At 36.3% G+C, this 13596-nt stretch overlaps 1 protein-coding gene across 2 annotated transcripts in view; it reads right to left on the minus strand.

The window, feature by feature from the left end:
- CTNNA2 (catenin alpha 2) overlaps positions 1-13596 on the minus strand; it is a 452478-nt gene that overhangs the window by 310205 nt on the left and 128677 nt on the right. For both annotated transcript variants that reach the window (XM_085223727.1, XM_085223728.1), the window contains exon 7: positions 8165-8368. In XM_085223727.1, the coding sequence (XP_085079853.1) occupies positions 8165-8368 (204 nt within the window). The remainder of the gene's footprint in view (positions 1-8164; positions 8369-13596) is intronic.

The following is a 13596-nucleotide window of genomic DNA, read 5'->3' on the forward strand; positions in this document are numbered from 1 at the left end:
GCATAACAATATGTATCTGGACACACTGCACAAGCATTGAAACTAAAATGCATACACAGAAGGCAGATGCACATGGAGATAATCATAATGCTACAAATATAGTATAAAATGCGTGAGAAATCTTTCTCACTGCTACTGACTTGCAGACAAGGAAAAATAACAAACTAATGACCCATAAATGCTAACTCTGGTATGAAGAAAAATTATTGCAGTTATGAATCACACCACATATTCAAAGTTTTTTCTACAGGTGGAAAAAAAAAAAATAGCTTTAACAATATTATTTTCAGATAGCCTTAACCTTACAAACATTACCACTGTGCTTTCCAGCATATTAAGAGCAGTGATGCAGAAGTCATTACTTCTGTAAGAACATATTTTAGAAAGATCAAAACTAATTAATGCAAAATAAAATGAGTTAAAATACAGCATTCAGTAGAAGGAAAATTAATGCTTTTTTTTTTTTTTTTCAATACTCCTTTGGTCTAAACATACTGAATTTAAAAGGAGCAGGCACTCCTAGTATACTCAGTACTTCTTAGTTACAGAAATAATAATTGCATGATTTCCAGTAATGAACCTGTCTGGTATCAAAAGGACTCTTAAAAATGCATTTAGTTAATAATGGAATAGCAATGAAGTCATATTATGAAAGAGAATTCACAGAAGGACTGTAACATAACATAATTTAGACCATATTTTTTTCTGACCCTTCATGTCAATTATATTACATAGAGATAAAGGAAAATGAAAAAATAAGTCCTCACATACAGGCATTTAGTTGAATTCACTGACAATCTAGGAAAGTCCCATGCTAATTCAGAGGGAAATACTTTGTCAGAAACATCATTCAAACTAATACTGCAATTCAGCCTCAGATTCCAAAAATCTCTTTATTTGTTTACACGTTACCAGGAGATACAAAGCTTTCTCAACGGCACATCATGGTCCAGCTTTATAAATACAGCATACAGTAGGTACCTACAGAAGGCTCTCCAATGGACACCACCAAGCCAAAGCCATCAGTAGTGCAGTTCAGAAAGTCCCACCAGTCATAACTCAGTGAGTTAAAAAATCCAAACAGATGAAATACCACCGGGCTGTGTTATTCTATGACCAAAGAAACCGGAGGTCAAGGCAAATTTTTTGCATGTTTGCCATTCCCGAGCCATCAAGACTTGTTTTGCAGAGGGCTTTTCTATTTGTTTTTGATAAAAAACATCAATGTTGTTAACTGAATCTCCTACAAAAATAAATGTAAACATGGACTTGCAAAATAAGAAAACGCAGAAATGAGCAAATTAGACAAAAAGTAGAAGAAAAAAAAACCTCACTTGTGTAATTGTAAGCAGTATAGTATTTCTGTAAACATATCATAAAGAAACTAGGCATCTCCTATGAGGCCATGATGATCAAAAAATAAGACTCAAAAGGTTCCTTGAAATGTGGCTGAATCCTTTTGGAGTTATAATGTAGGTAGCATACTTAGATAGTGATTTGTGTACAGTCAGGAGAAGTTGGGGCACTCAGGAGGGATGCATAAATGTAAAGCCTAAAGTACTTGAGAAGAAACAGCATGGCACATCATAAAATATTTGCAAATTGGGAACATATTCTTCTCCTCCAGTCATAACTACTGTGTTTCCAGTTGTTTATTTCAAGTTAGGGAAGACAAAACTGCTTGTATAACCACAGTACCAACAAGAATCTTGTCCAGCCAAAGTGGTGATGGTCACATCAGTCAATCCTGGTGACTCAGCATTCGGTCGCCTGTCACTCAGCCCAGCCTCCATCCCAGGATAGCTACAGACATCATCCCATTTCATAACAGTAATTTACCGCTCACTGTCACCCAGGCTAACCTTATGCAAGGTTATTCAAGAATTACTGCCTTTCTATTTTAAATATGAATCCAAATGGAGCTGTTGAACACAGGAGCTGACAGTATCTTGAGAGTTTATAGATTTCCCTTTGCTATCAGTTTTTTTCATTCTCCAATCAAGCACAGTAACTTTAGCTGTCTTTTAAGGACATTTCATTTTCATGTAGTGCAGCATTACAGTTTTACTTTGAGAAGTTAAAACTTTCTACTGATATATTTGTGAAGAAAAGTGCCTGGAGACTTATATTTTCCCTCTCTGTTTTCTTACGTTTTGCATCTTCAAGATATGACATTTTCTTTTCTATAGAAACAGGAATTATAGCCTGTAGCACCTCAGTTTGCAGTGAACAGCAGTCAGCAATAGGTAGCAGCTTTAGAGAACAAGATTAAAAAGAGTGAACACTAGGCAACATTATTCCTATGGTAATATCAGTAAAATATCAACAAAAACAAGCCTAGCCTGTAGAACTCTGAAACTCACACCTATACATTATGATAGAAGGAATCCAGAAAGACGTGTTCAATCCAAAGAGCAGTCAAGAAAGTCAACAAGCAATACTAAGCATTCTCTGTGCTGAAACACAATTGTAATAAATTGAAACCCAAGCTCTTCTAAAATGTTAGCAGAAGCTGAAAGCAGGAACACTGGGTGGGAATGAAGGTTAACTCAACGACAAGTCCAAAGGCTAGAGAAGATAACTAGGTATTTGAACTGGATGGGAAATGTCTTTTCAAATGTGCACTTGTACTCTTTCCTAGCCAGAATTCAATTGGTTACAGAGATCTTTAACAGTCGTGGCTTACTCACTTGTCAACCACTTTCCAAATTTGTCTGTGATACTCCACAACAACCCAAAATTCACAGTCTGTCTTTATTTGGCACTGAAACCAATGATGTCAGAACATCTTTTTAAAGCTTATTTTTCTAAATATATCATTTTCTTCTTTTCTCATCCTAACCAGACATCAACAAGCAGCACCCTCATGCTTGCAAGAAAGAGTGCCCAGAGCTGGTTTACATGAATTTGGCAATACACTGCTAATCCACGAATCTAAACTTAAGATCTGGAGCTAGCAATTATCTAGGATTGCTGTTTCCTATCAGCCTGCAACACAAGTCATAAAGGATCCACAAAAGCAAAACAGCAGGAAAATTGGCCACGATCAGAGCTAGCCATCCACTAAACAATGCTTTCATTTAAATAACTGGGAAACAGTTGTATTAACAGCTTCTGCTGAACTATATTTAGTTCTCTGCAGGACAGAAGCCAATAAAGGTTTATTATTATTTTTAAATAAATGATTGCATTTATTACATCTAAGAATTTGAGGAAAAATACTTCCAATTTTCTAAGAGATAAGAAATGCTATATAACCTAATCAACTGAGATGTTTCCTGCCTCCGCTTCCCAGAAATAAAAGATTTTAAAGTTGAGTTGAGTTCAGCATGGAAATAAGAGAGATCAGTCTGGAAAAACACTTTGACAGAGCTACTGATAAGAAAAATGGAAAGTATATACTACTAGATATCTGCTACAAGATATACAATCAATAATGAAACAGTATATATGTCATCTCCATAGAAGTTCTTTCTTAGTTAAATACAGTGAGACTCCAGTCAATGCCATGTGTTATACAAATACATAATTATGCTTAGAACTCATAAAGATACTAGGAAAAAATTCTGTAGCAACAATAAAAATGTTGAAAAAAAAATCTCATTCAATATGTAGGACACAGAACAAATCAATATTTATCTGAGAAGATGGAACAAAGAATCAGAACACACCTCTCCAACCATGTCTTGTCACAGTCCTCTACTGTTATGACAGTTCTTTTTTTCAGAGGGCTCTTCTATGAAGAAAGGTTCGGGGAACTGGGCTTCTTTAGTCTGAAGAAGAGAAGGCTCCTGGGAGATCTCACAGTGGCCTTCCAATACTTGAAGGGAGTGTATGAACAGGAGGGGAACGGCTGTTTATGAAGGTAGATAGTGATAGGACAAGGGGAATGGTTTTAAACTGAGACAAGGGAGGTTTAGGTTAGATATTAGGAGGAAGTTTTTCACACACAGTGGTGAAGCACTGGAATAGGCTGCCCAAGAAGGTTGTGGATGCCCCATCCCTGGAGGCATTCAAGGCCAGGCTGGATGTGGCTCTGGGCAGCCTGGTCTGCTGGTTGGTGACCCTGCACATAGCAGGGGGTTGAAACTGGATGATCATTGTGGTCTTTTGCAAACCAGACCATTCTATGAGTCTATGATGATGATTCCTTATAACATAAAAAAGGACATAACTACTGAACTAGCACCATTTTTCTCTTCGAAGTTGAAATCTGCCCTGTCCTCTTTAACTGAACTTCCTGTTTTGTTTTGTTTTTGTTTTTAATTTGGATGCCAACATTCTGAAAGTGGCATTTGCATATTTTTTTTTAGTCATTTTTTAGCTTTTTAGTCCTTAGGCCACATATCTGGAAATTTAGTTTCACCAATCTTGCCTCTCGCTCACTGAACCATATGATGACTTGTGGTCTCTTTTTATCCAGTTTTCTGAACTGCACAACAGTTTTAACTTACTTCAGTAAACTTTAGGTAACACACAGAGAGATTTCTCCCTGACATAAAACTAACCTTAAGAACATTATAATCTACATGGCAGCCTGTGATGGATCCATAAAGACTGGAAAAGCAAACAGGGGAAACAACAGCATGGTGTGCGTGTTAAATTTTCCTTTGCAATGCAGCAGAGTACATTGATCTACCAAAAGCTGCTAAAGCAACTAGCGATGAAAACAGACCACAGGTGCTGGGAATATCAGGAGATACGACGGATGTACTTTAAAAGCCCTGCAGGAGCACAGAAGATAAGATGCACACCTCTCCACAGGCAGCTTTCTAAGAAAGAAGTGGGCACAGTGGGTTTTCTGCAGGTGGAGGAAGTTTTCTTACACAACCTATGCTACATAAAAAGCAGAAGTTCTTATATTGTTCAGTCTGATGCTATTTCCTTTTCTTGGAGCAAAATCTGGCAAAACCCCTTTTTTTCTCTTTGCATTGCCTTTAGCATTTAGACAGAAAGCACAAGCAGCTTGTATTATCACACAGCCAACCTTCTGTTTCATACAACTGCCTGTAACCCTCCCAGTTTCCTCTTCATGTCTTGAATACCATCCACAGACACAACAGCAAAAAATAAAAAATAAAAAAATAAATCAGTGAAACTTCAAGAATGACAATTCCACTCTGAGTGTTTCTTTTCCACTCTATTTTACTTCATATCCAATGAAATTTAATGTAAGATAGAATGCAAACTACAACAAATTTGTACAGTTCTATGCAGTGTCAATGTTTAATATGGTAAAAAGGATTACAGAATCTACTTGGCTACTAAGCAGTTTGAAGTCCCCTGTGATTCCCAATCATACAAGTAGATAACAAGAAAGAAAAAGTTTTAAGCTGGGGAACGACTGACCTCGCATTCACTCTAAATGACATTGCAAATATCCAGCAATTACCATTGTCTGAAACTGTACACTAGACCACTGAATATTCAATTTGTTCTATGCTTTCTGTATGTCATGACAAGTATCAAAGGAGTATGTAGACATGATCAACAATCATCAGCCAAATTGATCCATCATTTTCCAGGTGTTATCAAAAAGAGTGAAAAAAGGAAAGGTCAAATAATATTTTATGTGATATGAAATGATACAAGGATTGCAGTGGTTTAAGTCTCTGTGGGCAGAAGTTAAATACGTCCATCTTCACCACAGCATCTCAGAGGTACAGTCTCAGACTTACAACTTCATCACGTTAGGCAGCTTGGTGTTCATGATTCAGTTTTACCCTTTTGAAACTTAGCCAAGCTTTTAAAAAACTTTGCAAATAAAATCTTCCATTCTCATCGATGGAGATTTAGTTAATATATTCTGAGGTCTCCAGATAAAGTTATTCAGCTTGTAATACATCAGATTATAAAACTTAGCTTATGAAAGGCCTTAACAGGATTCTCATAATATCCATCAGTTATAAAAGAAGCTTAAACACCTCAGGCTCAATTGATTTGATTAAGGTAGAAGCCAAGCCATTTGTTGTTCCTAGAGCACACACAACATGGACGTGGGGCTGGCAGATACAACACAAGATCAACGGTAGATCCAAAAGCTTCCTATTCGCACACTGAGGCCAAGAGCCTCAGTTCAAATGATCCAAAATTACCCAAATCAGTAATTTAAAATGGCACTAAACATCTACTTTAGATGAACTGAGATCCTCAGTTAGCTATATGTATCTACATGTTAAAACATAAATTTAAGTGTCTTCAGATGTAAACTGAATCTCACCTCTTGTATCCACTATGATCAGCTAAGGCAGTGTTTAATACAATATCATTCTTAAATTCTGCTCTCACAGGCATGTTTAATTTAGAAGTACTTCACTTTTTAGGAAATCAATTATAAATTGAATCATTACAATGTGTATTCAACCACTATAAAAAAGAGCTTAAGTCAGTTATATTCCCATACACAACATGAAAAGTCATAATTATAGAAATTGTGTGGTATAGCTAAAATTAGGGAAAAAAAGGAAGAAAAATTGAAGATACCATGGTAACAGATATTTACACCATTATGTGTTTAAGCAACAACTAGGAGGCTGTGAGCCATCTTCAATGTGTTCATAAATGCTTACAGTCACTTAAAACTTTCCCTTCTCTGCAGATGGGGTCAGAAATAAAATAAAAAGTGTTTCTGGTCAGAAGGCAAAGTGCATTTCATTTCGAAAAACCTGTGCCCTTAAAAAGATACACCGCAACGACAACCCATCAGATCTCTTTTTGAAAGACCTATAACAATGACACCTAACTAATAATTCTATATAGCAAGATTTCATAGCAAGCAATCCAGAACATTTCCTTCCGTCAAAGCCTCTTTATAATGGCTAACTAAGAATGCAAGAGCTTAGACTTTGCTTTCTATCACATTACAAGAACTTTTCAAACATTAATATATTCTTTCAAATTCTCCATCAGCATTAACAGTTACTTCTTACGGTGACTATTATTTGGAATAAATACCTTAAAATGCCAACGTTGTTTCTTTCTGTACAACAAAATAAATCAGTGTTGCTGTTCATCAGCCTACCATGTAACTGTGGAACATTGTACACAACTATATTGAAGGATCATCCTTGGACAGTCTTACTAACGATATGATTCTAGAAAAATAGGATGCAGACATTGCAGACGTAGCCTGGTAGAGATGACAAACAAGCATAAACTAGGATTGTCATTCTGAGAATGTTTGTTTAGACATCTGTTTGCAGATATTTAAGATCATAATCATACCGTATTTAAGATCATTCTCTTTGTAAAGAGAATTTAAAACTTTGCATTGGTATTACATTCCAGTGCCCAGAAGGTCACAGAAGGGTGACGATAGCCACAAGGGCTGTTCATTTCAAATGGTGACGATCATTTTTTTTTTAAAGGGAAAAAAACATTTCTTTATAGTTCTCCCAACAATAAATTGACATTTTTAAGTAGCTTATATGGCTTAGGAATTCACACATCCTCCACAAGACTCAGGAGTAATTCTCTGGGATAAGTTAAGTAGAACAAAGGCTGCGCACTGCAACTACCACGTTGTCAACAGCTCTTGAGTCCCTCCACAAACAGCTGTACTTAAAGCACAGCAGACATCTTGTTGTGGGAATAGCAATACTGATTAACATTACTCACTGCTTCCACAGATACAGAATACTTAATAGCTCCAACAGTAAGCAAAGACCTTCAGTGTCTTAACCCACACAGCCGACACATTATCTCACATGAGCATCTATAGGTATCACCGTAACAAACATACACCATGACCATTATTGCACAGAGAATATCATTTTGATAATGAACTGTATTCATTTTCACTAGTGAAAACTGCTCTCAGGCCATTATCCATTGACACTTCTTGCTACTAGGCTTTACTAAAAAAAAATTTATCCCAATGTGATTGTTTGTTGGCTACTGAGTATACAAGAAGGAACTTCAATACTACAGCTATGGGGAGCAAGGAGTTCCTTCACAAACAGACCAAAAGACATCCTAGTGAACTTCTAAATGCACCAAAGCTCTGCCAAAAGCTTGCAAGATATTTAAAAATGAAATGATTCAAACAGCTCATACGAAGAAGCATAATTGTTTGGTTTTTTTTTTAAACAATTAAAGCCTTTTGCTAGAGAAAAGTTGAATAATTTAGCGGGAAAGAAACCAGTGCTAAGCATGCATCACTTACATTGTTCATGTACTCGCTGAGCAGGTCCTGCAGTGCCTGCCGCACGGCGTTGCATTCAGCTACGATGCGCTCCCGACGGTCATCCCGCGTGCACGAGGAGTCCGCCATCAGCGCTGCCCCACTGATAATGCTCTCCAGCCTCTCCTCCAGAGATGGCCTGAAGCGGGCCTCGCTGAACGTCATGGGGTCTAAGATGATTTTGTTCTGAAAAGCAAAACGGTAAGGAGAAGATGAGCAGGATAAATGGGTCTCCGTGAAAGATGTGGATCTGTTGGGATGGTCCAGAGGGTCACGGAGATTATCAGAAGACTGGAGAACCTCTCCAGCATGGGTGGAGGAAGTTGGCCTTGTTCAGACTGGAGAAGAGAAGGTTCCAGTGGGGACCTCACTGCAGCCTTCCAGTTCTTAAAGAGAGCTTCTACACAGGAAGGAGACCGACTTTTTACATGGTCTGACAGGGATAACACAATAGTACTAAACTAAAGGAGTGGAGATTTATATTATATGTTAGGAGGAAATACTTTACTCGCAGGCTGGTGAGGCACCAGAACAAACAGGCTGCCCAGAGAGTTGTGGGTGCCCCAGCTCTGGGATCATTCAAGACCAGACTGGATGGGGTCCTGGGCAACCTGACTCGGTGGGTGGCAACCAGCCCACAGCAAGGGGGTGGATATAGAAGGGCTTTAAAGTCTCTTCCAAGCTATTCTATGATTCTACAATTCTATATCTTGATTATTACTACTTTTAACGTTTCTTATTTCAGCAACTTCATAGTTTCTAATCTTTCCTATGGATAAATTATCTACCAAATTCCTAAGAAATAAACACTAAAGAAATGCCCAGCAGCTAAAAAATCTCATCGTATGTGTGAAAATAATTCACAGCATATACATATTTTAACATATATAAACATTACTGTTACAAACAGAACAACTGGTTCAAATACCAGTTTGGGAAGCACCTAGTAAAAAAAAAAAAAAATGAACACAACACAAACTACTCGGTTACGTATACAATGATTGTGCATCTCTCTACAAATATACACTTTACATATATATATACATATAATCTTGATGTACCATAATTTCACAAGTATTTTTTTTTTTACTCTCAACCATTAGAATTTTTTTTGTTAGTCAGGAAATTCATTTGAAAGATGCAAATATTCAATCATCATTTTAGAAGTGCAAGCTTTTTATGACTGAAAAGAAAGTTGGATAACCTCAGCATTAATCTATCTAGTTTGATTGCTTTTCTCTTACTAGATTTATACTGCTAAAATGCTACTACTTTATAGCAATATATAGCAAGATGATACATTTAATTTGAAAAAAATGCATTATATTAGAATGTAAATCAGGACTTAGGAGCATGATATATGATAAACATACATTCTCTTTTAGCACAGAAAACTGTATCAGATTATTATGAAGAGCAGATGCTCAAAATTATTCTAGGTTAAATTCTGATTCCATTACATATGGGGTATGGCATCTAATTGAGGTCAGTGAAACTTCCAATTAATTCCTCTGCACACATATGCACACACACAGACAAAAATTAAAAAATAAAATAAAATAAAGAATTACTCTCACTACTCCACAGAGAAAAAAGGATAGAGCCCTGCAATATTTACAACCTAACTAAATGCAAGGCAGTTAAATAGCAACAAGTGTAAGGATGTCATGAAATGTATTAATATTCATTCATTACTAAGATGCAGAAGAATTCAAAGCAGATATCTTATTGTTCAAGCTCCAGGAATTGCTGACTTCACAGAAATGAATGCAACATTAACCAGAACGTGAAATAATGTCTTGCCTGTGTTTCATAGCTGCAAGCAAAGCAGTTTTACAAGCATCTAAATTAGAAATGACTTCTCTAATAGCTGGGCCTACGCATATTTATATAGCAGTGCTTTTCAGTCAAATGTTAATACTTAGACCTCACTGCAGTATTTACATTCATAGCATTGGGACTTTCAGAAAGCAGCTATATAAATTCATGTTTACAATAGTATATTTATTTCTGTAATAGCAAGAACGAAATTGCATCGACTGACCAATCTTAGCAATTTGTGTCAATTATAAGAAGCACAGGTAAAATAAATTCCTTTAAAAACCTGTAAAGCACAAGTCTCAACTTTCCATCACTTATTGACAGCCAGTCGATGAATAATGAATGTAAATGAATTGGAACATTTAATATCTTTTAATCAATTAGCTAATATTAAAACATAAATCAATGACTGACACTATAATCCAGGTTTTATAGTTAAGTGTTTCAAGGCTCTTTGCAACTGCAGACTGACTGGTGTCATCTGTATCTTTGCAATGACCTATGAAGTACATAATTTTGGCTTTATTTGCTGAAACAAATTGCAAGAAAATTAATTTCAACATAATTACAGACTTAAAGTGTGTTAAACTTGGAATACCTCCTTTAGATACTGTAGGTAAGTATATCCTCTATATTTTAGAAGTCATAATCGAGTAGTTGCAATGTATTCATAAAGAACAAAAGCTTTCAGAAAATAGATGCCTCCTTACTAATCAGCAGCACATGCCATTTCTTTCTTGCTCAAAGAGGAATAATCTCTCAAAAACATTAATAAACTTCTGAAATCTAAAATCTGAGATAACTATCCACATTTGAACAAACAATATTGAAAATAACTACATACTATGGCCTGCTCCAAAGAGACGAGAGGCAGAGACTGTAATGGATATACCTTTAAATTTTATCCCATGATTTTAGTTATGTGTTAAAGGCAGTCCTATAGCAGGAACCACTCAAACCAACAGAGGATGAGCCTCACAAGAAGCAATGCAAGTGCAGCAGTGACCTGACTTTGGTGCCCTATACCTGTAAGCAGTGCATTATCTCTCCTGTCCTGAGTTACCACCATAACAGAAGTGACCCAAGTCATGGACTAAAGGAACCCAGCAAATGTTTTGTGGTAAGTTCACAAGATTGATCTCTGTGTACGTATCTTAGGATGGAAAGACTGTAATGATTAATGAGGATGCAACTGATAGTCTAGGATTCCAAATCATATGATGTCATGCTCATTTATACAATCTGGGAGGAAAGAAGGAGGAGAAGGGGACATTTGGACTTACAGTACTTCTCTTCCCAAGTAACCATCACATGTAATGGCTGCTATTTGCCTGGAAGTGGTTAAACAACTGTTCTAGTTTTGCCTTCCTTCCTGTGTACACAGCTTTTGCTTTATCTCCACCCACAAGTTCTCAGGCTTTTACCTTTCCAGTTCTTCTTGCAATCTCACTAGGGAACAGTAAGCAAGCAGCTGTGTGATTCTGAACTGCTTGCTGGGTTAAACAACACAATGCATTTATGTAGGTGTTGTGATCAGAGAGCATACAATCATTCAAACTTCACTGCAGCAATCTTAATTGGAATACAATTTTCAACAACATAAAATAAATAAGGTTTAATAGAAACAAAAACAAAATGTTAAGATGAATTTAATCTTTTAAAACAATTCTGGAATCCCAGAAGAACTACTGCCAGATTATAGTAGTCTGCATTTTCCAAATTAATCATCAAATCTTGCAAAAAGTTACATACTTAATGCATTGCTGTCTTGTTCATGAAAAATTTCCTCATCTGTTGGTTTACACAAGCAGTCTTAAAGTTTCAGCAGTTACACAGAACCATAGCATCATTTAATTTTTATACGTATAAATAATTTTTAAGATTTGGTTAGGAAAAAAGAAGTCCAGATTTGCAGAAGCTGAAAAACAGCTAAAATAAAATAGATCCAAATAGATCCTAAGTCAATATATAGACTCATAACCTTTCATACTGCTCAGCATTTTAGCAAGCTTGAAAAAAAACAAAACAAAAAAAAAAAAACACATGGAAAGCATTATCTTCTCAAAGTTCTAAATTCAAATAGTGAAACCATTTCTATTTTACCACCTTAAAGCTGGCAACAAGCTAAATCTTAAACATAATAGCTCAGCTACAATTTACAATGTATATTCAGGCAGGAAAAGGTCTCAGATAACATTTTTGGGAAAGAACAAATGAAACTGGTTCATCCAGTCTCCTTGTTTATACAGATGAGTGTATGAGAGCTGAAGAGAAGAGCAGATTCTCACCTTCACACAAATGGTTGTTTGAAAATTCCCCAGTCAATAACCTTACAGAATGCAGAAGAAGGAATTCATGAGCTGCTTGAAATTCCTACATTTACATCTACATACTATTTCCTAACATCCAATCTGAGTCTCCCCTGGTGCAACTTGAGGCCATTCCCTGTAGTCCTAATGTAATTGCATGTAACTGGTAAACAGTAATAGCCATTATATCACTGCCATACAATCATAGAACCATAGAATCACCAAGGTTGGAGAAGTCCTACAAGATCATCCAGTCCAACCTTCCACCCATCACCAATAGTTCTCACTAGAGCGGGTCCCATAACACAACATCTAAACATTTCTTGAATACATGTCCATCAGAATCTCTGCAGATGAAGGAAATAACCTAGACAGAACTATCTTTCCGTAAAAAAAAAACTTCTTCATTATACAGTTTTGCACATATGCATATCTAATTCCACTAAACAGAACTGATATATTAAACACCATGATGAATAGCAAAGCACAGTAGAAGAGATACTTAATTGGGAGTTAAGGCTCTGAGGTTCCTTTAGTGACTCTTGTATTAATCTGTTGCGTGACAGGACAAACAATTCTTTCTTTCCTCTATTTCTCTTTTTACACTTTCTTAGTTCTTCTATTTAGAATGTAAAGCCTTCAGGGCAGAAATCATTTCATAATGTGCTTCTCAGTGATTTACACAAGGAAAATATCATTTTTAAGGCTAATGTGACTGCAAAATAAATAATATACCACGACAAGGAACTACATTCCCAGTGACAAATGCCTTTAAAGCATCAAATTGATAAATATCATAGATGAACAATGTCACACACACAAAAACCCAACAACAACAACAAAAGAAGTCTTTGTGTAAAAAAAGAGTGTGTAAAATTTGTGTAATATTATTTGTGTAAAAATAATATACTGAGGGACCAACTTTTGTAAAGTAACACGGGAGCTAATATTGGATAAGTGTTGCTTTGGAGAATTGCCTGCACAACCATGGAGAGAAACCTGCTCACGGGTTTGTTTAATGTATGTACATCTATGTGCACCTAAGCTGCTAACAAGGCTATTTAACTCTTGTTTAGAGACAAATCAAATGTTTGTAGCTGACACTGTGTTGTATTTCACAGAGATACCACGTAGCTGAGGTTTGGAAAACCCAGGGTGCAACAGCTCCCCAAAATTCACTCTTCACATTCCAAAACCCCACCTCCACTACCAAAGTTCATGATGGATTATTCAGGTTAGAGCAAGATACAAAGGGCATATAGTAGTTATTAGTATGAAAATGTC

Source organism: Meleagris gallopavo, chromosome 4, assembly GCF_905368555.1.
Source record: "Meleagris gallopavo chromosome 4, MGAL_WU_HG_1.1, whole genome shotgun sequence".
NCBI classification, from domain to species: domain Eukaryota; kingdom Metazoa; phylum Chordata; class Aves; order Galliformes; family Phasianidae; genus Meleagris; species Meleagris gallopavo.